The sequence below is a fragment of the Podarcis liolepis genome, assembly GCF_965112155.1.
Source record: "Podarcis liolepis genome assembly, chromosome: 7".
Lineage (NCBI taxonomy): Eukaryota > Metazoa > Chordata > Lepidosauria > Squamata > Lacertidae > Podarcis > Podarcis liolepis.
In genome coordinates this window covers 12,111,887-12,138,162 of record NC_139561.1, presented here as the reverse complement: position 1 = coordinate 12,138,162, position 26,276 = coordinate 12,111,887, and the positions used below count along the sequence as shown (strand labels likewise).

The 26,276-nt window shown below is 46.8% G+C and overlaps 3 protein-coding genes across 10 annotated transcripts in view; 2 read left to right on the top strand and 1 right to left on the bottom strand.

Moving 5' to 3' along the window:
* The window catches only part of MTHFR (methylenetetrahydrofolate reductase), a 41,506-nt gene extending 29,699 nt beyond the window's left edge, over positions 1-11,807 (top strand). For both annotated transcript variants that reach the window (XM_083514678.1, XM_083514679.1), the window contains exons 9-12: positions 4,705-4,887; positions 7,380-7,481; positions 8,862-8,981; positions 10,958-11,807. In XM_083514678.1, coding sequence (XP_083370804.1) covers positions 4,705-4,887; positions 7,380-7,481; positions 8,862-8,981; positions 10,958-11,155 — 603 coding nt within the window. In that variant the 3' untranslated portion in view covers positions 11,156-11,807. The remainder of the gene's footprint in view (positions 1-4,704; positions 4,888-7,379; positions 7,482-8,861; positions 8,982-10,957) is intronic.
* The window catches only part of LOC310712097 (C-type natriuretic peptide 1-like), a 132,811-nt gene extending 116,494 nt beyond the window's left edge, over positions 1-16,317 (top strand). Inside the window, exon 4 of the transcript XR_014528758.1 lies at positions 13,839-16,317. The gene's annotated coding sequence lies outside the window, so the exon portion shown is untranslated. The remainder of the gene's footprint in view (positions 1-13,838) is intronic.
* LOC310712039 (uncharacterized protein) overlaps positions 7,978-26,276 on the bottom strand; it is a 44,224-nt gene continuing 25,925 nt past the window's right edge. For 5 of the 7 annotated variants that reach the window (XM_083514617.1, XM_083514620.1, XM_083514616.1 and 2 more), the window contains exons 13-18: positions 25,736-25,988; positions 22,538-22,646; positions 21,109-21,340; positions 19,113-19,248; positions 18,609-18,719; positions 16,770-17,083 (exon numbers count right to left, since the gene is read on the bottom strand). In XM_083514617.1, the coding sequence (XP_083370743.1) occupies positions 17,024-17,083; positions 18,609-18,719; positions 19,113-19,248; positions 21,109-21,340; positions 22,538-22,646; positions 25,736-25,988 (901 nt within the window). In that variant the 3' untranslated portion in view covers positions 16,770-17,023. Of the gene's footprint in view, positions 8,360-16,769; positions 17,084-18,608; positions 18,720-19,112; positions 19,249-21,108; positions 21,341-22,537; positions 22,647-25,735; positions 25,989-26,276 lie in introns of those variants that run through there. The other 2 variants (XM_083514621.1, XM_083514622.1) reach the window with 2 other exon arrangements.

Below are 26,276 nucleotides of genomic sequence, written 5' to 3'. Positions count from 1 at the left end.
AGTAGTGGTACCTCAGGTTAAGAACTTAATTTGTTCTGGAGGTCCGTTCTTAACCTGAAACTGTTCTTAACCTGAAGCACCACTTTAGCTAATGGGGCCTCCCGCTGCCACTGCACTGCCGCTGCACGATTTCTGTTCTCATCCTGAAGCAAAGTTCTTAACTCGAGGTATTATTTCTGGGTTAGCGGAGTCTGTAACCTGAAGTGTCTGTAAACTGAGGTACCACTGTGTGTGTGTCTATGTATATGTGTACATATATATGTGTGTTTGTGTGTAAATATAAATACACACACACACACACACACATATATATATTCTGATTTACAATTTAGAATATTCAAACCACCTTAAAATATCAGTGGCTTTTCTTCTTCTCTTTCCGTGGTTCATTTTGCATAACATAAATCCCTGCATATTTTACATAAACTTAACAATTCAGTATTCCATTATTACATCCGTCAAAACTTACTTACACTGGTGAATTTATCTTAATGCTGTCAACGTTTTCAAGTGTACACAATCCCACCCCACCCCCCATATATTCAATAAACATTTTCCAATCTTCTTTAAATGTGTTTTTCTTGTTCTCTTATTCTGTATGTTAGGTCCTCAAGCTGCACATATTCCATCAATTTTAAACTGATAAAATATTTTTAAAATTTCCCTCTACAGGGCTGCCTTCAGATGTCTTCCAAAGGTTGCGTAGTTACTTATCTCCTTGGCTTGGGGGAGAGGGTTGCATAACTCCATACCCTCCAACATTTCTCTGATGAAAATTTTGTTGTTTAGTCGTGTCCGACTCTTCGTGACCCCATGGGCCAGAGCACGCCAGGCACTCCTGTCTTCCACTGCCTCCCGCAGTTTGGTCAGACTCATGCTGGTAGCTTCGAGAACACTGTCCAACCATCTCGTCCTCTGTCGTCCCCTTCTCCTTGTGCCCTCCATCTTTCCCAGCATCAGGGTCTTTTCCAGGGAGTCTTCTCTTCTCTTGAGGTGGCCTAAGTATTGGAGCCTCAGCTTCAGTGAGCACTCAGGGCTGATTTCCTTCAGAATGGAGAGGTTTGATCTTCTTGCAGTCCATGGGACTCTCAAGAGTCTCCTCCAGCACCATAACTCAAAAGCATCAATTCTTCGGCGACCAGCCTTCTTCTGATGAAAATAGGGACTCTCTAAAAGGGGGACATTCTGGAATCAATCAGAAACCAGGGCGGCTTCTGTAGAGCCAAAACTGCCCCTGGAAAATAGGGACACGTCGATGGTCTTGTTTCAGGCGTTGCTTTCTGCTCCTCAGCTGTGAATTGTAGGAACAGAACCAGCTGCCTTGTACAAAGTCTGAACTTTGGTTCCATCTACCTCAGTATTGCCTACACTGACTGGCAGCAACGGCTCTCCTATTCCCAGCCCTACCCAGCCAGGGATTGAACCCAGGGCCCATGCTGAGCAGGCCCTTCTCTACTACTGAGCTACAGCCCCACATTTAAAGGTGCTTGAAGGGACTTGGAAAATCAGGTGTCAGGGAGATGAGTAACTGTACAACCTTTAGAAGACACCTGAAGGCAGCCCCATATAGAGAAGTTTTTTAATGCTTTGTTTTGCCCTCCTTCGTGTGCCTCCTCCTCGGGCGGTCCAGTGGGTGGCAACACAAGAACGGGGCCTTCTCTGCAGTGGCTCCCCGTCTGTGGAATGCTCTCCCCAGGGAAGTTCGCTTGGCGCCTTCATTACACACCTTTAGGTGCCAGGCAAAAAAGTTCCTTTTAAACCAGGCCTTTGGTTGATTTGATTTATATCCTATGCCCTTTTAAAAAGTGTGGGGTTTTTGATTTTTTGGAGGGGAGGACTATTGGGTGGTTGTTTTTATTTTTAATTTTTAATTTTGTGGTTTTATATCTTTTTTTTTTTTAAATTTTTATTGGTTTTACAAAATTTTAAAAAGACAAACAAACACTAAAAGTGACAAACATACACGTATAGTTTCAAACATGTTTTCATAAACCTCTTTTCTTGGACTTCCCCATACCCCCCCTCCCTGCATCCCAATGTCCATACTTCAACTAGCAACTCCCAATTGTTTCTTTCAAATCTCTGTCATCTTAGTCCTTTTTTTTTATATTCTAACCTTATATCCCTGTACCCCTTTGTTTCTGAAAACCACAACATTTTTAACATTCATTAAGTTTATAGTGGTCCTTAAGGTAACTTTTAAATTTTCTCCAGTCTTCTTCCACCGTCTCTTTTCGTTGATCTCGGATTCTGCCTGTCATCTCGGCCAATGTCATATAGTCCATCACTTTCATCTGCCATTCTTCCAGAGTGGGTAGATCTTGTGTCTTCCAGTACTTTGCGATAAGTATTCTTGCTGCTGTTGTAGCGTACATAAAGAAAGTTCTATCCTTCTTTGTCACCAATTGGCCGACAATGCCCAAAAGGAAGGCCTCTGGCTTTTTAGGGAAGGTACATTTAAGTACCTTTTTCATTTCATTATAGATCATTTCCCAGAAGGCCTTAATCTTCGGGCATGTCCACCAAAGGTGATAAAAGGTACCTTCAATCTCTTTACACTTCCAACATTTATTATCAGGCAAATGATAGATTTTTGCCAGCTTGACTGGGGTCATGTACCACCTGTATACCATTTTCATAATGTTTTCCTTTAAGGCATTGCATGCCGTAAATTTAATACCGGTGTTCCATAACCACTCCCAGTCAGCTGACATAATGTTATGTCCAACATCCTGAGCCCATTTAATCATAGCCGATTTAACTGTTTCTTCCTGTGTGTTCCATTTCAACAGCAAGTTGTACATTCTAGATAAGTTCTTAGTATTGGGTTCTAACAGTTCGGTTTCTAATTTTGATTTTTCCACCTGGAAGCCAATTTTCCTGTCCTGTTTAAAAAATTCCATTATTTGGCGATATTGGAACCAGTTTTCTACTTTATGCTTCAATTTCTCCTGACTTTGTAGTTTGAACTTATCTCCATCCTGTTCTAAGATTTCCCAATACTTCGGCCATCCGACCTCCATATTGAGTTTCTTCACTGCTTTAGCCTCCACTGGTGACACCCATCTAGGGGTTTTATTTTCCAATAGATCTTTGTATCTTATCCAAACATTAATCAATGCTTTCCTGACAATGTGGTTTTTAAAGGCACTATTGACTTTGTCATACCAAAGATATGCATGCCAACCAAAGGCATTATTGAAACCTTCCAGATCCAAAATGTCCGTGTTCTCGAGGAGCATCCATTCTTTCAGCCAGCAAAAAGCTGCAGCCTCATAATACAATTTTAGGTCCGGCAGGGCAAAACCCCCTCTTTCTTTAGCATCTGTCAATATCTTAAATTTAATTCGGGGCTTTTTGCCCTGCCAGACAAATTTCGAAATGTCTTTGTGCCACCTCTTAAAACATTCCATCTTGTCGAGAATCTGCAAGGTCTGAAACAAAAATAACATTCTAGGCAATACATTCATTTTAATTACTGCAATTCGGCCTAACATTGACAATTTCAAATTTGACCATATTTCTAGATCTTTTTTAATTTCTGACCAACATTTTTCATAGTTATCCTTATACAAATTCGCATTCTTAGATGTTAAGTAAACCCCTAGGTATTTCACCTTCTTTACCACAGTCAAACCTGTTTCCTCTTGAAATTTCTCCTTTTCCATATCTGTTAAGTTTTTCCCTAAAACTTTAGTTTTTTGCTTGTTCAACTTAAATCCAGCTATCTTGATTTTTTTCTGTGAATCACCCTGAGACCCCTGGGTATAGGGCGGTATATAAATTCAATAAATAATAATAATGCTTTTAATATATGTTGGAAGCTGCTCAGAGTGGCTGGGGCAACACAGTCAGATGGGCAGAGTACAGTGGTACCTCGGGTTACAGACGCTTCAGGTTACAGACTCCGCTAACCCAGAAATAGTACTGTAATGTGATGGGTTGCTCGTGCGTAAGTTGCTGCCTCTCCAGGCTTTGTTGCCTTGCTAAACCTTTCAGTCTGGACAGCCCTTCACTTCGTGGCTGCCTCAGTCGCTAGCAGAATCCGTCAGTGGGCGTTTCTTAAATCTTTTCCAACATAAAAGTTGTTTGACACCCAGTCTCCTCCTACTCTTTCTGCGCGGAGGTCTCCTGCGCAGGGTGGGCGTGGGTAGCGGAGGACCCGTGCTCTCCCCGCTGGTGTCCGGTGAAGAGTCCTGGAGCCCTCTCGCTGATTCCCCCATCTGCCCCCTTTATCCCTGGTGTAACGTTGATTTGCTTCCCCATCTGCGGAGCTGCCTCTCTCCCTGCTGGGCCCTTCTCCAGCATCATTTGAGAGCCTTCCCTCCGCCTCTAGCTCCGATGTCAGTTCCCTGACAAGTACCTCAGGTTAAGAACTTTGCTTCAGGATGAGAACAGAAATCGCACGGAGGCAGCGGGAGTCCCCATTAGCTAAAGTGGTACCTCAGGTTAAGAACAGTTTCAGGTTAAGAACAGACCTCCGGAACGAATTAAGTATTTAACCTGAGGTATCACTGTACAAATAAATTATTGTTGTGGTTAACACATGTGTGTGTCTGCTTGAGGTATAACGGGGGAAGGAATTTTAAAATTTAAGGGGATTTGGAAACATGGGAGAAAGCTGTGCATTTGTGTGCACACACAACCTTGCCTTTCCCCTTTCCAAAATATTGATAGTTTTTTTCTCTCTCTCCCCCACCATAGGTGACCTGCTTGCCTTGGAACGATGATCCTCTGGCGCCCGAGACCAACCTTATGAAAGAAGAGCTGGCCAAGGTGAACAGGAGAGGGATTCTGACCATCAATTCCCAGCCGAATATCAACGGCAAGCCCTCCACCGACCCGATTGTGGGCTGGGGTCCCGACGGAGGCTACGTCTTCCAAAAGGTAACATGGCTGGGGACATTATGCTCTTCTCTCCTTCCCTTCCATCTCTCAGTCCAAGCAGTTCCGTCCTCTTGCGTGGATTGTGAGTGTTAACTTCAAGCTTGCGTTTTTCTGTGAAAGGAAGAGCCACACTGCCTTTCGTGGCGAAGCTTTAGGCACTTCCGGGGGTCAGGCTGGATGACCCCTGGGGGCCCTTCCACTCCACAGTTCTGCGATTCCAAGTCTTGTGCTATGGCAAATTAGGAAGGTAGATTTGTTTGACGTGTTTATAGGCTGCTGCTCAGGGTCCGGTTTCAGGAGATGGTATACATTGCTCAGTAGGGATAGGAACACAGGAAGTTAGTTGTCTTTTAACATGAAGTCATATACAGTGGTAGCTTGGTTCTAGTCCTAGTCTTTATAACCCTGTACTAGTCCTAGTCTTTATAACCCTGTACCTTCTTCCGGAAGGCAGAAGCTGAAAGAGATCATTTCTGGGGTGCGCACTATTCTGCGCTATCTCTGCAGCTTTCTTGTGGCACCTGGAAGCATAGATTTGATCCAAGGTGGGAAGAGTGCACCCAGTTATTCTCTCCACAGTCTTTACCACCCTGGACAGCATTGTTTTTCCCCTGACCGTGCAACTTCCTAACCACACACACAGACCATGTTAATACACTCTCCACAGTACAATGGTAAAATGCCATCAACAGGTCCTTTCAACCCTTCTCTTTAGACACAGGAACATAGGAAACTATGTTCTGCTTAGTGAAGCCATTGCTCTGTCCAGCTCAGTCTCATCCATACGGACTGGTAGCAGCTCTCTGACATTTCAGACCAGACTCTCTCCCAGGCAGACCTGGAAATGCTGAGGGTTCAACCTGGTCCCCGAGGCCTTCTGCATGCCAGGCAAGTGTTCTGCCACTGGGCTGTGGCTCGTCCCCTCGTCCTTTAGCTTGAAAAGTTGATCTGTAGTAACTTGGCCCAAGCAATTCTCAAGCGGCAGGGCGTAGCCAAGGCTGGCTAAATCAAAGAAGTCTGGCCGCTCGTTGCCGGCAGGTGTCAGAAGCAGTAGAGGGAAAGAAAGATTCCCCGCCTCAAAAATACTGAAGTGTGGGGACAGGGCGGGGTGTGTGTGTGACAAGCCCCTTACAATGAGCGAGTAAATAGTGGGGGGAGCTGTGATCCTCCGCGCCAGCTGGCTACAAAGCAAGCGGTGGGGTGATTAAGCAATGCTAGCAGGGGGCTAGCAGATCTGCCCTTTGCGAGACAAAAGGCTGCAGGGCTGCGGATTTCAAAAGCTCTCATTATGAGCCCATGGGGCGCTGTGTCACCGGCCCCCATTAAACGGGGACCCCCGCGGCGAAATTGCTCCCCTCCCAGTGAGCCACCAGAGCGCTTGTATTATTTGTCTTGCTTTCGAAAGCAGTCTCTTGATCTTCGCCACACACCCCTTTCCCCCCTTTTTCATAACTCTGACCACAATGAGAAACCCAGTCTATCTAGTTTACCTTTCCGTTGAAACAAAAAAAAGCATTCCTAATAATATCCAGGTTTTGGATCAACTTCTTCAATTTTATTTTATTTTTTTGATACTGTCTCCCTTCTCTCTTAATCCAAATAAGATTAAGGTCAAGTGAGACTTTTGCTCAGTGCCCCAAAGCTAATCCCAATGTGAACTGGGGGGCGGGGAGGGGAGTCTTTTTCTTCAGAGAGGCAACCGGCGTTGCTGTTTCTAAGCTGCTCTGCTCCACATGGGAGCAGAAACACTGAAGTAGAGCAAAATTGATTTAACACAATCACAGACCAATAAAGGGACAGCCAAGCAATAGTAAAATTTAAGGTCTTATATATATATATATATATAAAAGAAATGTTCATAAATGTACCAACCAAGCACATACATAGATCAGCACAGGAAGACCGTCCTGAAACTATTTTGACTCCCAAACTGACCAAATGTTTTCTCTGCAAGGAGGGAGGGGGTGAGGGAACCTTCCCATTGTCTTAGGAATTGAGAAATTACCATCTCAAAGGAATGGCCAGACTACCAGGAAAGGCAATCAGATAAGGCATTATCAGATAACCTGGCAGACAGGAAAAACAACAGCATTCAAATTTCTGTTGTAGACCACCTCTTCTGTGATGTAGACATGATGTTTGTGGGGGGTGGGGTCTTGGGTTACACCCCTTCTGTGATGTATGTATGATGTATGGACGGGTGGTCTTGAGTGACAGGGCAGGGAATTTAAAATGTCTATATAAGGCCTTGCGCGCCATTCTTCTGGGTTCCCTATTAGGGACTTTGTCTTCTTTCCATCTCTGGGCCAGTAACAACCGGGTGGCTGTCGTCGCATACATAAAAAGTATTTTCTGCTCCCTTGGAATATCGGCACCTACAATTCCTAATAGAAAAACCTCTGCTCCCCCCCCCCCCAGTTAATTTAAACATTTAAATTGTGCCATTGCTGGGATTCTTTGGTGTCAACATCTCCTCTCTCGACTCCTTCCAGGCTTACCTGGAGTTCTTCACCTCCAGCGAGAACGTCAGAGCCCTCCAAACAGTGTTGAAGAACTACGGCCAGCGAGTGAATTACCACATTGTCAATGTCAAGGTGCGTCCTTCCTCAGTGCCAGATTACCAAACAGACAGACTGGGCACTGGCCTATGAGCCTAGGGCCCCCTCAACAACGGATCAAAATAATATTGATTTGATCTTGAAAGAAAATTGGGAGATAATTCGTGAGGGGCCCTGCGAGATTCTGACTGCCTAGGAGACTCCACAGGGTTTCATCCACCACTGGTCCTTCCTCTGGTAGGCTGGCAGTGAAAACGTTTCCGTGGAAACTTGGGATGCTTGGACTGAGAGCGTATGTGGGGAGCAAACCCTCTGCTTGTGATCTCTGGAGAATATTTTGAGAATTGTTCAGCCTCTGCTAGGACACTTGGCTTTGGGTTCATGGCTCCTCCTTGTGTCCCAGTTTCAGCGCCTCCTGTTTAGCCAGAGAATCTGATCAGCTGGGCATATCGTTCCCTGGAGGAGTTTTCTGGGTTTACTTCGCCCAGCTGGATGCAGGGAGGAATAATAATAATAATAATAATAATAATAATAATAATAATAATAATAATTTATTATTTATACGCCACCCATCTGGCTGGGTTTCCCCAGCCACTCCGAGCGTCTTCCAACAGAACACTAAAATACAATAACCTATTAAACATTAAAAGCTTCCCTAAACAGGGCTGCCTTCAGATGTCTTCTAAAAGTTTGGTAGTTATTTTTCTCTTTGACATCTGGCGGGAGGGCGTTCCACAGGGCGGGTGCCACTACCGAGAAGGCCCTCTGCCTGGTTCCCTGTAACTTGGCTTCTCATTGCAAGGGAACCGCCAGAAGGCCCTTGGCGATGGACCTCAGTGTCCAGGCAGAACAATGGAGGTGGAGATGCTCCTTCAGGTTTACTGGACCGAGGCCTTTTCAGTTGGGCCTGAGATCTGTAAAAAAGAAAAAGAAAAAAAGTAAAGGACCCCTGGACGGTTAAGTCCAGTCAAAGGCGACTATGGGGTTGCAGAGCTCATCTTGCTTTCAGGCTGAGGGAGCCGGTATTTGTCCGCAGACAGCTTTCCGGGTCATGTGGCCAGCAGGACTAGACCGCTTCTGGCACAACAGGATACTGTGACGGAAACCAGAGCGCACGGAAACGCCATTTACCTTCCTGCCACAGCAGTACCTATTTATCTACTTGCACTGGCGTGCTTTCGAACTGCTAAGTTGGCAGGAGCTGGGACAGAGCAACGGGAGCTCACTCCATCGCAGGGATTCGAACCGCTGACCTTCTGATCGGCAAGCCCAAGAGGCTCAATGGTTTAGACCACAGCGCCACCCGTGTCTTGAGATCTGTACAGGCCTGGCAGCAAGTTAACAGGTGTATACAAAACCGTGATGCAGCTGTTTCCCTCTCTTCCTTCTAAACACCTTCCTGTTTCCCATCGGTAGGGTGAGAACATCACCAACGCGCATGAAATGCAACCCAATGCTGTAACGTGGGGCATCTTCCCTGGCAGAGAGATCATTCAGCCGACGGTTGTAGATCCGGTTAGCTTCATGTACTGGAAGGTAAGAGGGTTATTGTTCCCTGCCCTGCCCCAAACATCCAGGAAACTCTTAGCCTGTTGGTACAGATCTGGGGCTTTGGTAAATTTCCGTGGAAAATGTATGTGAACAGAAGTACAAGGTGCCAATTACTATCCCCTAGAACTTGTGGTACCGGGGTACCTCTGCTCCTCTAATAACAAGTTGGGGGTACAACCCCCACTTTTGACTGCACAGGTTCAGTGAACTCATAGGTCTGTATCAAGTCATAAGAACATAAGAACCCGCTGGAACAGAGCAGTGGCCCATCGATGATGATGGTGGTGGATAGGTAAACTAAGGCCCGGGGGCCGGATCCGGCCCAATTGCCTTCTAAATCCGGCCCATGGATGGTCCAGGAATCAGTGTGCTTTTACATGAGTAGAATGTGTCCTTTTCTTTAAAATGCATCTAGGTTATTTGTGGGGCATAGGAATTCATTCATTCCCCCCCCAAATTCGTTCATTCCCCCCCCAAAAAAATAGTCCAGCCCCCCAAAAAGTTTCAAGGACAGTAGACCGGCCCCCTGCTGAAAAATTTTGCTGACCCCTGATAATAATGATTGATTGATTGAGTTTATATATCGCCCTATACCCGGAGGTCTCAGGGCAGTTCACAGACAAATATAATCAGAATAAAAACAACAACCCAATAATACCCTACTCAGAAAAGAGCCACATTTTAAAAGGGTATAGGATAAGGTTACCAGACGTCCCCGTTTCCCTGTGGACAGTCCCCAGATTTACAAATCAGTCCCCTGACAAAATCGTATCATTCCTATTGAAATTGAAAAGTGTCCCCAGGTTCATTGAAAAAAATCTGGTAACCTTAGTATAGGATATTAAACAGATCAGCCAAAGGCCTGGTTAAAAAGGAACATTTTTGCCTGGCGCTTAAAGGTATTAAATGAAGGCACCAGGCGAATTTCCCTGGGGAGAGCATTCCACAGACGGGGAGCCACTGCAGAGAAGGCCCCGTTCTCGTGTTGCCACCCTCTGGACCTCTCGAGGAGGAGGCAAACGAAGAAGGGCCTCAGAAGATGATCTCAGGGTCCGGGTGGGTTCATATGGTCACATCTAGTCACATTGGCTACGCAGGTGCCTCCAAGGGAAGCCTGCAGGTCCTTTTCTGAATGCTAAGGGCCATAGCTCAGGGGTAGAGCATATGCTTTGGATGCAGGAGGGCCTCAGGCTCATTTCTCAGCACTTCCAGGTAGAGCTGGGAAATGTCCCTGTTTATGCAACACTGGAGAGCTGCTGCCAGTTAGTAGAGGCAGTTCTGAGCGTAGTCTGGCTCTGTCTAAGGCAGCTTCTTCTGCCTGTAGCTCAGCGCAAGGGTATCTGCTTTGCACGCAGAATACCCCGAGTTCAGTCTCTGGCATCTCCGGGTAGAACTGGGGGAGAGCCCAGCCTGAAACCCTGGAGAGCCACTGCTGGCCATAGCAGGCAACACTGAGCGAGTTGCGCCGATAAGTCTGAGTCTGCATAATGCAGCCTCCTCCATACACTCATCCCCTGAGATCATCCTCTGAGACCCTCCTTTGTGCACCTCCTCCTCAAGAGGTCCAGAGGGTGGCAACACGAGAACGGGGCCTTCTCTGCAGTGGCTCCCCGTCTGCGGAATGCTCTCCCCAGGGAAGTTTGCTTCATGTTTTCATTATACACCTTTAGGCGCCAAGCAGAAACGTTCCTTTTTAGTGCAGGCCTTTGATTGATCTGATCTGCATTCTAGGCCCTTTTAAAAAAAAACATTATGTATTTTGTGGTTTTATATCTTGATTTTATTCTGTGAACCGCCCTGAGACCCCCGGGTATAGGGCAGTATATAAATTCAAATAATAATAATAATAATAATAATTAATAATAAATTTGTTTCCCATAGTTCCTCCTGCTCTCCCACCCCCACCCCGAGTTGTTTTTAAGTGTGACCCGCTTCTCTCTCTCTCTGCCCCCCTCGGACAGGATGAGGCCTTTGCCCTGTGGATCGAGCAGTGGGCCAAGCTGTACGAAGAGGAGTCCCCCTCTCGCATGATCCTCCAGTACATGCACGACAACTATTACCTGGTCAACTTGGTGGACAACGACTTCCCCCTGGACAGCTGCCTCTGGCAGGTCTTGGAAGACATGCACACACTCTTGAACTGTCCGGCAGAACCGTGAATGGGAGAAAAGGCACGCAACCTCCCAGATTTGGCTGGCAGCACGGTCAAAAACCTTAGGGATGCGAGGTTGGAACCACAGTGGCCCAGACACTCCTCTAGGGGGCGCCGTTGGCTGAATTTCCCCCCATTGCCTTCAAAGCGGGAGGCCGGTTAAGACAGGCACATCTCCCTTCTGATCCAAAAGACTCTGAGGATGTTTTCGAGCCCTTCTTGGGTTATTACAATCCCTTTTCCCCTTATACTAATGGCAGCTAGAAATCCTTATCCCCTCCACCCCAAATCTCTGTCTGGCCCACCCCCCTTGTTTCTGTCTGGGTTGCACTCTAAAAAAGAAAGCTTTCAGCTGCTGCTTCAGTGCACACCCTCTGCTCGATGGGACTGATGGCTTCACAAGCCTCTAGTTCAGAACTGGAGTTGCAGAAAATCAAGATGAGCACAAACCCCCTGCGACACAACTGCCCTCCTCTGGGGAGCCGCAATGTGTGGCCGGCTATTTATTTTGTTTTTATTTTATTATAAAGGTGCAGGATCGTGGTCTTCTTCCTGCGTCTTCTCGTTTTCTCTTGCAGGGGAGGGGGAAGTATTTAAAATGCTTGTAAAGGGAAGGAGAGAAGTGAAATCAAAATGAAATAAAATGTAGTTGATGCCTATGTGACTTGCCTTTTAAAAAAGAACGAGAGGAAGAGCTTGGGACTTACTAGGGGCTCACGTTGTAGCAGTGTGGCTGGGCACAGCATGGTGAATGCAGGGAGTTATGGTAACGTGGTCCCCCCAAAAAAATCACCCATGGCTGGTGTCAATTGGGACTTGTGGGGCAGAAACACATGGGCGCCGGGCGCCATTTTGAATCAAGATGGCGGAACAAAACATGACGCCGGCATGACTCTACCCATTTGGGGGCATAGTTTCTTGTGATATTGTTGCCAAACTTTACATTAGGGGTTCCTGGAAAGAGTGGGGGCACACTTTTTTAAGCTGTTGGAAAGCTGGGCACCATTTTGCAACAAGATGGTGGACAGAAGAATCACTTTTGCATGGCTTAGGCCTGTTCGGGGGCCACAGGTTCAGCGGCATCTTGAGATAATACAAGAGTTCCTGAGGACTGACGTCAATGTTTGGGTTCCTTTTTGAACCAACATGCCAAACGGAAACGTAACTTCAGCACACCTTTGCCTGATTTTTGGTGTGGCTGGTCCAAACTCACAAATGACACTATCCATTTATAAAAACATCTCTTTTCATTTTTTAAAAAAATTCCAAGCACTTTGTGCTAGTCTGTAATAATCCGTTTTGAGGCTTAGGGTATATAAACTTCATGAAATATAAATAAAATAAGAAGGGCTATGAACTTTTTCTTTCTCTCTTTTAATGTTTTATTTTCAGTTTTTAAACATTATTATACATTCACATAATTTTCAATTTCTACACTTCTGGGATCGCTTAGATCCCTTGGACTCTGCCCCCCCCCATATCTAATTACATTTTTCTAATCCATTTTATCTCCTTTTTTACCTTAAAAAAAAAGGTAAAGGACCCTTGACAGTTAAGTCCAGTCGCAGACGACTCTGGTGTTGTGGTGCTCATCTCGTTTTACTGGCCAAGGGAGCCGACGTTTGTCCGCAGACAGTTTTTCTGGGTCATGTGGCCAGCATGACTAAGCCGCTTCTGGCGAAACCAGAGCAGCACACAGAAATGCTCTTTACCTTCCCTACCTATTTATCTACTTGCACTTTTTGGTGTGCTTTCGAACCGCTAGGTTGGCAGGAGCAGGGACTGAGCAACGGGAGCTCACCCCGTCGCGGGGATTCAAACCACCGACCTTCTAATCGGCAAGCCCAAGAGGCTCAGTGCTTTAGATCGCAGCACCACCCGCCTTAGCTTGGCTATAAACTTTTCCTTTCAACCTGAACGTAAGCCGAAAGTCTCGGTGCCCTCAAAATACGTGATGTCTGTTACATTGCATTCTTGAGTATTAAGCCAAATTTTGCACAATCCTTTGTCTTCCAGGTGCAATCTCCCTCAGTCCCCTATTTTAAGGTCCTTTTGGGATTTGTAGGTGCTTATCCACCTTTCTGGTCCGGATAACAGAGCAAGCATGAATTTATCTGGTACTTTTTCTTTCTCCTTCTGCTCAGTATCTCCCCCTCTCAACCCTAGAGTCCAGGAGCAAACGGCTGATGGCACAAGTTAATCCCAACCCGATCGATTACAGGCGGGAGCTAATGAGACGAGAAGCATGTCCCTGAAGACGTAGAAGGAAGCTTCACTTTTTGGGGGTGGCGAAGGCTCAGCTGTTCCCAGCAGGCTCCTTCATCATCAGCCTAATCAGCGGAAAAAGGAACCCAGGGGTGTGAGGAAGAGGAGGCGGAAAGCTCGCCTGCCTATCCAAGCATTTAATGAAGAGGTGATGGATGTCACACAGAGAAAGGAGTTGGGGGTGAGGATTTCCAGCTGAGAGGCAGGCCCTGCAAAAAATACACACATACACCCATCATCTCCCTTTGTGCTTGCTGCAGGCAAGTATTCTACTAAATACAGAAAAGCAGCAAGCAGGCCTTAAGCGGGAGGTTGGTGCATGTGTGAGAGAGATAAAGTCTCGTTTCGTTCTTTTCCAAGGCTGTGTGGGGACACGGGTGGCGCTGTGGTCTAAACCACTGAGCCTAGGGCTTGCCGATCAGAAGGTCGGCGGTTCGAATCCCCGCGACGGGGTGAGCTCCCGTTGCTCAGTCCCTGCTCCTGCCAACCTAGCAGTTCGAAAGCATGTCAAAGTGCAAGTAGATAAATAGGTACCGCTGCGGCGGGAAGGTAAACGGCGTTTCCGTGTGCTGCTCTGGTTCGCCAGAAGCAGCTTAGTCATGCTGGCCACATGACCCGGAAGCTGTACACCAGCTCCCTCGGCCAGTAAAGTGAGATGAGCGCCGCAACCCCAGAGTCGGCCACGACTGGACCTAATGGTAAGGGGTCCCTTTACCTTTAAACAATGCAAGTGCAGGAATGGAAATAAACAAGATTCCGGTCAATAATTGCACAGTTTTGCAAAAATGCATGGCGGAGCTTTAACGAACAATTGCTGTCACAATCCAAAATAGAGTATGTGCAAACGGGAAATAAAAAAGTGAATCCCCGTGACAGAGTGAGCTCCCGTTGCTCTGTCCCAGCTCCTGCCAACCTAGCAGTTCGAAAGCACACCAGTGCAAGTAGATAAATAGGTACCGCTGCGACGAGAAGGTAAACAGCATTTCCATGCGCTCTGGTTTCTGTCACGGTGTCTGCCAGAAGCGGTTTAGTCCTGCTGTCCACATGACCTGGGAAGCTGTCTGTGGACAAGCGCCGGCTCCCTTGGCCTGCAAGCGAGAGGAGTGCTACAACCCCATAGTCGCCTTTGACTGGACTTAACCGTCCAGGGGTCCTTTACCTTTTATACCTACCAAGGCTGCATAAGAACCTAAGAGCAGCCCTGATGGATCAGGTCATTGGGGCATGAAATAATTGAAATACTTTATTGTCACTTGTACAACTTGTATACAGTGAGATTACACGAGCACCCCCCCCACTCAGCTCTCTAAGTCTTAATTCCCCACAAACCCTAAAGTCAGTTGCCCTGTTGTTATCTTTTCAATCAGCAACCTAACAGCCCACGGATAGAAGCTGTTCTTTACCCTGTTGGTGCGACTAATCATGCTTCTATATCTTCTGCCTGAGGGCAGGAGGTCACGAAAGTGCCGGCCAGGGTGTGAATCATCCCTGAGAATTTTCCTCACTCTCCTGAGGCAATGTTCTTCTGCCGTTTCATCTAGCGGATTCACGGGACAGCCCATAATATCTTGTGCTGTGTTCACCACCCTCTGTAGGCACCTCCTATCAGTTGTAAAACCAGTGTACTACACCGTGTTGCAGTATGAAAGGACAATCAAATGTTGATTGGCATCGTTCTTTCGCAATACTCTGAGGAGATGGAGTCTCTGTTGGGCCTTCTTAACCACCTGGGTTGTATTGATTTTCCAAGAAAGGTCTTCACTGAGATAGAAACTCCTAGGAATTTAAAGGAAGAGGCTCTCTCCATTCAGCCCTCCCCGATGTACAGCGGGGCTAGGTCTCCTCTCTTCCTCCGAAAGTCCAACACCATCTCTTTTGTCTTGCTTAAGCCCACAAATAAGACCAGGGCACAAGAGCACTTCCTTCCTGTAGTTCCCAGCGACCGGCATTGAGAAGCACGACTGCCTTTGACTGTGGAGGCAAAGCATTGCCAGAATGGTTTTTAAGTCATCAATAGCTTTCTCCTCCATGTATCTGTCTGGTCCTCTCTTAAAGCCATCCAAGTTGGTGGCCGTCACTGCCTCCTGTGGCAGTGAGTTCCATAGTTTAACGGTTCCACAGCTGTGTGAAAAAGCATTTCTTTATCTCTGCCCTGACTCTTCCCACATTCAGCTTCGCTGGATGACCATGATGTTGTGAGAGGAGGAGAAAAACTTCTCTCTTTCCACCTCCTCCGAACTGTGCATCGTTTTATAAGCTTCTATCAATGTGGCCTCTCTTCCGCACTTTTCCTCTGAACAAAAAAGTCCCAAAAGCTACCCCAAAGGAATCCCAAAAACAGAAGTTTACCCCTCACGCAACTATAATTCCTAGCACCCTTAAACTACTGTTCCCAGAATTTTTTGGGTGAAGCCCATGCTTTAAATGTAGGCTGCCATCACAGCCATGGGTTAAGTATTTAGGTATATGGGCAACAGCAAACAATATAAATTTGTTTAAAGATAATTATTTGAAAACCTGGGAAGATATTGTTGTTGTTTAGTCGTGTCCGACTCTTCGTGACCCCCTGGACCAGAGCACGCCAGGCACTCCTGTCTTCCACTGCCTCCCGCAGCTTGGTCAAACTCATGTTCATAGCTTCGAGAACACTGTCCAACCATCTCGTCCTCTGTCGTCCCCTTCTCCTTGTGCCCTCAATTTTTCCCAACATCAGGGTCTTTTCGGGAAGATATTAAATTTGCAAATTTGGAGCAGAATGGATCTTTCACTACTAGGTAGAGTGTCGACTATAAAGATAACTGTATTGCCAAGAATGTTATTCTGTTTCAATTGATTCCGGTGATTGGCTAGACAGATTGTTTCAACACATGGCTAAAAGGTATTTCTAAATATATTTGGCAAGGGGGAAAACCGAGAATAAAATATAAAAGATTGATAGATGCAAAAGAAAGAGGTTTTTCCCTGCCAGATATGAGACTATACTATGAGGCAGCCTGTCATTGTTGGTTGAAGGAATGGATGACATTAGAGAATTCACATTCTAGACTTAGAAGGTCATGACAATATTTTTGATTGGCATGATTATTTATGGTATGAAAAGGTGAAAGTTCATAAAGGATTTACAAAGGCCTGACAAAGTAGGGATGCACCGGGTGGCTCTGGGCATCATGTCCTCGGTTTGCTACCTATAAAATGGGCACAGGAGTGCAGGGGACACAAACAGCATTGAATTCCAGCCATCGAGAGAGGGGAATGCGCTTTAATGTATAGCAGCCTATGACTCAGTTGCCCAGCTGTGATTTGAAGGCAAGCCGATTGGCACTGTTCCTTTGCAAGGAAGGAAGAAAAAAAAGACATTGAGGCTGCTAGTGTTTATTGAGCAATAAAAAACTGACGAGTGCTCGTTCCACCAGAGAGAGAAGAGATTTGTGATGGGAAGCTCATGCTTCCTATAAAGGTTCTGGGCTTTTCCAAGTGGTAATCTTTTAGGCTGGAGAATTTTCAGTTGCCAAGGCTTTTGCAGGCAAAATGGGGGTGGAAAGCTGCCGTTTCCTTTTGCCTGCAGACTCACTCGCTGCCCCGGAAATCTTAAAAAACATGTTTAGGCCTGTTAGAAGTCACCTCTGCCCTCTGAACGGGAGGCTGTCAGCTGCCGCCACCTTCCAAAAGCCTGAGAGGGGGAAAGGATGGAAAGGGTCAGAGATAGCAGGTACTCTCACTGCGGAGTTTGGGGGAAGCAGCTGACTGTGACCCCAAGGCAGTGGCGTAGCGTGGGGGGTGCAGGGGGGGCCGGCCGCACCGGGCGCAACATCTGGGGGGGGGGCGCACTTGCACTCTCAGGTCTCTGCCCCTACCTGGCTCACTCTCTCTCTCTCACTGCAGTGCTGGCTGTGCGAATCCGATCCGAGCCGCTGGGTCGCCGCCCACTGTGGAGGGGGGGTGGGTGCCAGGCGTGCGGTGCGGGGAGAGAGCGAGGGACTATCTGGGGGAGGGACAGTGCAGCGGCCGTCCAGCGCAGCGCTGAGCGCGGGAGAGAACCACACCAGACCAGACCAGGCAGCAGCAAGAAGAAGCTGGCAGCGGTGGCAGGTTAGGGGTTAGGGGGCGCAAATTACTTGCCTTGCCCTGGGTTAGGGGGCGCAAATTACTTGCCTTGCCCCGGGTGCTGACAACCCACGCTACGCCACTGCCCCAAGGGGCCAACATTCCAAGCCCTATTGTCAAATATGCTCCCCTGAGACACAGATGATCCTTTTCTTTCCTCTTGGCCAGCTAGATGGGACAAAATAGCCTGACCTCGTGGAATAAGTTTTTCTTAACATTTCTGTTAACACTTCCCTGCTTTGGTATCTAGAAATTGAAACACTAAAATTGCCCCAGCTTGGATAATGGGGTCTTTCTCTGCGTCCGATTTACTTATTTCATAACATTTATATTCTGCCTGATTGTTTAGCTTAATAGCAATTAATAGCAATATTTATACCCCGCCCATGTTGGCTAGGTCCCTTTCCAACTCTAGGATGCTAGGATTTTAAGACTCAAAGCGGTTTACAAAAAGAACACAACAAGGGAATTTTCAAACAATTCTTTGCAACGGTCAAAAAATAAATGATAAACTAAACCAGGGTTTCCCAAACTTTGGTTTTCAACTATTTTTTGGACTACAACTCCCATCGTCCCTAGCTAGCAGGACCAGTGGCCATGGATGATGGGAATGGTAGTCCAACAACAGCTGAAAACACAAATTTGGGAAACCCAGAGCTAAACGGATTAAAACACACATCAACATTCTGCATATTTGGGTAGGCCTGCCTAAGCAAAAATGTCAATAGGCAGGGAGTTCCATAGTATATGTATACAAGGCTGAAAAAGAACTGTGCTTCTGTCCAAGTCACCGAATGGCAAGAGTCTGGGCCCAGAACAGTGACTCACTACAGAGCTGCAACAGCCAACCTCCAGGGGGAATTGCTTTGGGAGCTAACTCAAGACTCCTTGGCAGAGGCGGGAAGAGCATCAGCCAAAACCACAGCGGGGAGCAATGTTGGAGGAGCGTCGTGAAGCATGCAGAGGCACAGCGGGCAACCTCTTCTAAGGGAAGTTGTGCTTTAGGTGCCTGGGAGGGAAGCTTTTGCTTGCTGGACTCCTGTCCCGCAGCACTCCCCCAGCGCCCAGTTTGGGAAATCGCTCGCCCTTACCTGCTCAAGAAGCTGCCTCTCTTCGCCCGCCAGGAAACGCTCAGCCACCCAGCTCTGCAGGCAGCGCCGCCTCCAGACTGCCCAGCTCCACTGCGCCAGCCTCTGCCTCACCTGTGGGGAGAATTCAGAAGGGGCTTGGACTCCACAGCAATGGGGCCTTGGAGTCCAAGGCATCTTGCAGCCTGCCTCCCCAAGATGGATCCCAATCTTTCTTCTTCCCAGCTCCTCTGGCTCAAAAAATCTTTTCTCCTGCAACCTCAAACACACAGCCCATCTTGGCAGCATCTGTCAAAAGGATTCCTCTGGGATGGCCCCATCAACTCCTTTTGTTGTATTAACAAGATTCACCTTTTGTTAGGCCAGCCAGGGTTTTTTGCCTAAGCTAGCCTAGGGATGCGGGTGGCGCTGTGGGTTAAACCACAGAGCCCAGGACGCTGTGGAGGTTGAACAAAAGCGACAGGGTTATTCACTTCATCCCGCCTTGAGTTTCTCATACACACTCACCAAAGCTTGCACTGCCAGCTCTATCTGGCAGCTATCCTTCCAAACCACCCATGCCCTTGCCAGGCGCCGCTTCTCCTTTCTGTGCTGGAACCGGCGCAGGAGGATGTGGTGTCTCCACCGTGCCAAATACTTCCTCCTGCAGCAGAGAGGGAAACAGCTTATTCTCAACATTTATAACTGCGTATTATTATTCCATAACCTATATTTTCTATCAATCCGTATTATCCACGGTTACATTACAAGTGAGATTAAAATCCTGCTAATGTTTCCATCTGCTTGCAGGCGGTCTCCTAAATAACTTATACATTTTTCCCATTCTTTTTAAAAAGTTTTTGTCCTCTTGGTTCCTGAGTTTTCCAGTCAGTTTTGCCATCTCAGCATAGTCCATCAGCTTAGCTTGCCGTTCCTCTCTGGTAGGGACTTTGCCTTCTTTCCATCTCTAGGCTAGTATCATCTGAGCGGCTGTTGTCACGTACATAAAAAGTCTTTTCTGATCTTTTAGGATGTAGGGACCTATAATTCCTAATAAAAACGCTTCTGTTTTTTTAACAAAGGTAATAATTTTAAAAGTTTTTTCCCCATTTCATTATATATCATCTCCCAGAAAGCTTTTATCACCTTACACGTCCCCCACATATGATAAAAGGTACCTTCTTTTCCTTTACATTTCCAGCAGGTATTTGTACCTGTTCTAAACATTTTTGCTAACTTACTAGGAGTCAAACACCACCAGTACATCATTTTCATATAATTTTCTTTCAGCGTACAACAACATGCCGTGAATTTCAGGGTGCCAGAATTCATATATCAACCCAGCCTTGCAGATTTAAATGTCCATTTCCTCCAGCCTCTCACCAACCTGCGTTTCCATGATCCTAGTCCTCATGCTTCTGAACCAAGGGCAGGTCCATCTGGCCCAGTATTGTGTACACCAGTTGGCAGCAGCTCTTAAGAATTTCAGATTGGGAGGTGCCAGGAATCAAACCTGTGACCTTCGGTATGCAAGGCAGGCGATTTCCCACTTTGCTAGAGTTCTTTCTCCACTGAGGCCAGCACAGAAACGAAAGCTATTACCCTCGTAGAAGGCATGTTTCCCCACTAGAATTCTACCAAGGAGCGACAGAGGAGTGGCAAGACGTTCTGTTCCCCACCAGCATTTCTGTGGAGGAACAGACACCCTTTCTAGTGCTCTACGTGGGGCTACCTTTGAAGGTGACCCGGAAACTACAACTAATCCAGAATGCAGCAGCTAGACTGGTGACTGGGAGCAGCCGCCGAGACCATATAACACTGGTCCTGAAAGATTTACATTGGCTCCCAGTATGTTTCCGAGCACAATTCAAAGTGTTGGTGTTGACCTTGAAAGCCCTAAACGGCCTTGGCCCAGTATACCTGAAGGAGCGTCTCCACCCCCATCATTCAGCCTGGACAGTGAGGTCCAGCTCTGAGGGCCTTCTGGCAGTTCCCTCACTACAAGAAGCAGAGGTTACAGGGAACCAGGCAGAGGGCCTTCTTGGTGGTGGCGCCCACCTTGTGGAACGCCCTCCTGTCAGATGTTAAGGAAATAAACACCTACCCGACTTTTAGAAGACATCTGAAGGCAGCCCTGTTTAGGGAAGTTTTTAATGTTTGATGTTTTATTGTATTTTTAATATTCTGTTGGAAGCTGCCCAGAGTGGCTGGGGAAACCCAGCCAGATGGGCAGGGTATAAATAATAATTTTTATTATTTTTGTTTTTCTTCTTCTTCTTCAGATCAGATGGAAACCAAAGGAGCTGGTGAGGGAGGAGTGGCAAGACCCTTTCCACCTCCCCTGCCTGCTTACTCACCTGCACAGAAATTCCTGATCGCCTCTGGCGACCAGGCAAGATTTCAAATGCGAGGCTACATTGACCCAGCTGAGGGTCTCTCTCTCTCTCTCTCTCTCTCTCTCTCTCTCTCTCTCTCTCTCTCCTGCCTCTTTGCACACTACAGACTTGACAGCTCACAGCCTTACCCAAGCCACCTCCCGCCCACCGCGGATGGGGTTGTTTCGGGCCTCGTCTCCTGGTTCCACCCATGTACGCTGACTTGTCCTACTGCCTCCGGATGCATGGGGGTCCGCTGTGGCCCCAGGGTTTTGCTTTGGCATCTGTAGAGTGTCAGCCAGATGCGGAAAGAGCTGGAGGTCAGCCTGGAACGGATGGCTAAGCCTGGCTGAGGAGCCTCGTCGCTCGTCCGCCTGCACCCTTAAAAGAGGAGAAAGCAGGTTAACGCACAATGGATGAGCTGGGTTCAGCCGGTGAAAGGGTGGCGCAAACAGGGGGCGAGGAGAGAGGATGCCCCGCCCACTTTCTGCCCTGCCCCTGCTCACCGCTGACATAAATTCAAAGTGCTGGTTTTGAGCTATAAAGCCTTAAACGGCTCAGGACCGTAATACCTCAAGGTACCGCCTCTTTCCATATGAACGTACCTGAGATCATCCTCTTAGGCCCTCCTTCGTGTGCCTCCTTGAGAGGTTTGGAGGGTGGCAACACGAGAACGGGGCCTTCTCTGCAGTGGCTCCCCATCTGTGGAAGTTCGCCTGGCGAACTGTTTCCTGTTCTGGCTCCTTAATAAAACTACTAACTGAAAGCTAGCTGGTGTAGCCCTGTCTCTCTCCCTCTGATCTGCGCCGAACTGTGCTACAATGTCAATACTCCCGGGGGGTCACATTTCCTTTTGCACTTTTTTTTTTTGCAAATATAAGTTTTTATTATTTTTCTAAAATCCCCCCGATAATAGCCAACTTATAGCAATATCAATTATTATATTGCAAATAAGTTATAATTATTATTCCAAATTTCCCCAAATAATAGCCAGTTTATAGCAATATCAATTATTAATTTGCAAATAAGTTTTTATTATTTTTCCAATATTCCCCCAATAGTCAAATTCTAACAATGTCCATTGTCATCACGATGATTATACAAATAAGCTTTTATTTTCCCCAAATTCCCCCAATAACAGCCAAATTATGACAATATCTATTATTGCCAATAATATGCAAACAAGTCCCCCCCCAAAAAAATTCCCCCAATAATAGCCAAATTATAACAATATCATTAATTTGGGGGGGGTCCCCATTTCCTGCCCACGGTTGCTTGGACAAGCGGCAAAAGCAGGCAGAGCGGGAAATCCCAATTTTTAATTTTCCGCGGCATGCTACTTTCCACAGAGACTCGCACGCTCTCCTCTAGCCCTGTCCTCCATCTGGGCAGGTAGGAGGCAGGCCCCAAATTTAAAGTCCCATTTCTGGCCGAGCCAAAAAGCCTCAAGGAAGGGCGCAAAGGGGGGTAGGCTGGGAAAGTCTGAGAGAGGCCCAAAGGGCATTGCCCCAGCGACTAAAAAACTTTCTGTGCACCTGCAAATTCCCCAAGAAAACAACAGACGGGGGAGTTCCTTACTGCTTGGCCAAAGAAGGGGCGCTTTCAGGAATTTCCGGGCTCCGATGAGGCCGCTCTGCCGCCGAACGCACTGGCGGAAGGTGGCCGCTCTCGTCCAGTAGTTGCTGGCCTGGAAAGAAGGAAGGGATAAAGTCAAATTTGATCTCCTTACAAGAAAACGGGGTTAGGATCAGGGTGGATTTGATTTACCATATTTTTCGCTCTATAAGACGCACCAGACCACAAGACGCACCTAGTTTTTGGAGGAGGAAAACGAGAAAAAAAATATTCTGAATCTCAGAAGCCAGAACAGCAAGAGGGATCGCTGCGCAGTGAAAGCAGCAATCCCTCTCGCTGTTCTGGCTTCTGGGATAGCGCAGCCTGCATTCGCCCCATAAGACGCACAAACATTTCCCTTTACTTTTTAGGAGGGGAAAAGTGAGTCTTATAGAGCAAAAAATATGGTAAATCATATCAATTTAAATCACGATTTAAATCACTAGTCAGTAAGACTTGATTTAAATCACTGGTCAGTAAGACTTGATTTAAATCATTTTTTTACAGAAAGACTCGTTTTTGCTGGTATAATCTTAATATTTACAACCAGATGAAGGTTTCATTTTTGGAAGAATAAATTTTCAGAGTAGCTTTTAAAGTTATATCAAAAATTACTGATTTGGTTACACTATTAGAAATACATAGACAGATAATTATGAAATTCTTGTAAGGTTTAATAAGTTACGGTAATATTTGGACAACTTTTCTGCTGTACTGTGTTGGAAGGAGAAAAACAACCATTTCCTTAATAACAATTTAAACATTTTATTTAACTAAAACAATAACATTATAGCATATGTATCCATGTTTGTTAACTGAAGTGGTTAAACGGTTTCTTTAAATAAAAAAAGTCCAATTGAGTTGTGGCACACATGAAAAACTTTAATGTAACTGAAATAGAAAACTACAGTGGTGCCTCGCAAGACGAAATTGATCCGTTCCGCAAGTCTCTTCGTCTTGGGGTTTTTTCGTCTTGTGAAGCACGACTATTAGCGGCTTAGCGGCTATTAGCGGCTTAGCGACTATTAACGGCTTAGCGGCTATTAACGGCTTAGCGGCTTTAAGAAAAAGGAAACAAACTCGCAAGACGTTTCGTCTTGCGACGCAAGCCCATAGGGAAATTCGTCTTGCGGAACGACTCAAAAAACGGAAAACTCTTTCGTCTTGCGCGTTTTTCGTCTTGCGAGGCATTCGTCTTGCGAGGTACCACTGTATCTTTAGAAAGATTTTTCCTCCAAAAGTAATTTATTTTAAAAATCAGATTTAAATTTTAAAAACTCTGTGATTTTTTTGATTAATTTATTTTTTTAAAATTGTTGATTTTTATCCACCCTGGTTAGGATCCACCCAGGGGCCAAGAGGTCATGACAGGATTTGAACAGGGAGCCAAATCGGCAGAGGCTCTCTGGGATTTTGGGCACGGGGTCTTCCCCATCCCTGTCACAAGATGCTGCAGGAGATGGAACCCGGAACCTTCTGCATGCCAAGTAGGCTTCCTGCCCCTGAGCTTCCTAGTGGATAAACTCTCTATCGGAAGCATCGTTGCCTCCAGCTGTGACTCTGCTCTCCTTCCACAGCTGGAAACTGATAACGGGGAGAGGGCTTTTGTGCTCAGATCCCGCTTGACTACTGCAACGAGCTCTACGTGGGGCTACCTTTGAAAGTGACCCGAAAACTACAACTACAGTGGTACCTCGGGTTACATATGCTTCAGGTTACATATGCTTCAGGTTACAGACTCCGCTAACCCAAAAATAGTACCTCGGGTTAAGAACTTTGCTTCAGGATGAGGACAGAAATCGTGCTCCGGCGGCAGCGGGAGGCCCCATTAGCTAAAGTAGTGCTTCAGGTTAAGAACAGTTTCAGGTTAAGAACAGACCTCCAGAACGAATTACGTACTTAACCTGAGGTACAACTGTAATCCAGAATGCGGCGGCTAGACTGGTGACTGGGAGCGGCCGCCAAGAGCATATAATACCGGTCTTGAAAGACCTACATTGTGGTGGTCACGTGGGATTGCTATGAGGAATTATGGAAAATGAAGCACCCCATGCTGTCAGCGCTAATAATAATAATAATAATAATAATAATAATAATAATAATAATAGCAAGAGAAATGGGCAGTAGAGAAAATGGGGCAGAGATGCAGAGGCTTGCGGGATTTAATCAGAAATTGTCAGTGACTCAAGCCCAGTCAAGCAATGCTTTCATCTCCCACTTGGACTACTGCAATGCGCTCTACGTGGGGCTACCTTTGAAGGTGACCCAGAAACTACAACTAATCCAGAATGCAGCAGCTAGACTGATGACTGGGAGCGGCCGCCGAGACCACATAACACCGGTCTTGAAAGATCTACATTGGCTCCCAGTACGTTTCCGAGCACAATTCAAAGTGTCAGTGCTGACCTTTAAAGCCCTAAACAGCCTCAGTCCAGTATACCTGAAGGAGCGTCTCCACCTCCATCGTTCAGCCCGGATACCGAGGTCCAGCGCTGAGGGCCTTCTGGCAGTTCCCTCCCTGTGAGAAGCGAGGTTACAGGGAACCAGACAGAGGGCCTTCTTGGTAGTGGTGCCTGCCCTGTGGAACACCCTCCCATCAGATGTGTAGTGTACACAACTAGCTGACTTTTAGAAGACATCTGAAGGCAGCCCTATTTAGGGAAGTTTTTAATGTCTGATGTTTTATTGTGTTTTTAGTATTCTGTTGGGAGCCTCCCAGAGTGGCTTGGGAAACCCAGTCAGATGCGTGGGGTATAAATAATATATTACAGTGGTACCTCGGGTTAAGAACTTAATTCGTTCCGGAGGTCCGTTCTTAACCTGAAACTGTTCTTAACCTAAGGTACCACTTTAGCTAATGGGGCCTCCTGCTGCTGCCGCACGATTTCTGTTCTCATCCTGAAGCAAAGTTCTTAACCTGAGGTACTATTTCTGGGTTAGCGGAGTCTGTAACCTAAAGCGCATGTAACCTGAAGCGTATGTAACCCGAGGTACCACTGTATTATTATTATTATTATTATTATTATTACCATAAGGGGCATCTGGTCATCCAGTTGAGTGAGATGGGCCTCATCCTGCAGGCTCCTCTTACGTTCTTGTTCAAGCTCTGGAACCCCAGATACCATCCGCCTGTGGAACCCCCCCACTCCACCCCCAGCTCACCTGGCTGACGGAGCTAAAACGCAGAGCCCGGGACCCCGTGATCGCTTTCCTCCATCGCCGCATCGCCCTGCACCCCGCCAGTCTCCGCCGTGGGCGTCCGTCTTTCTGTCGCCGGTCAGCTCTCAGGAACTCCGCCTTCCACCTCCCGAAGCAGGACGCCAGAAGACGCTGCCCCCTGGCACTCTCCAAGCACGCTAGAGCCGTGCGCCATGTAGAAAAACGGGCGGCTGCTGCAGACCAGGAAGTGAAGGCCCTGGTGAATTTCATATAGAGAAAGGGATGAGCCTATCCATTTCCATTCTCCGTCTTCCCAATCTTAACTACCCACATCTGTAATTTAAACAGGCCATCAACAACCAAGTGTAAATTTCTCCTTACAAGTGCATTTTTTGCAATTTTGCCCATTTTTTAATACAAAGCAACGTTCCCTAATGTTGTTGGAAGTTTAGATGCAACTCAGGGGTTTGCATGGGGCTTAAGCAGATAGAGTAAGAGACCTCCAGATTCTCAGACTATCCCTTTACCTTCAACCTCTATGCTG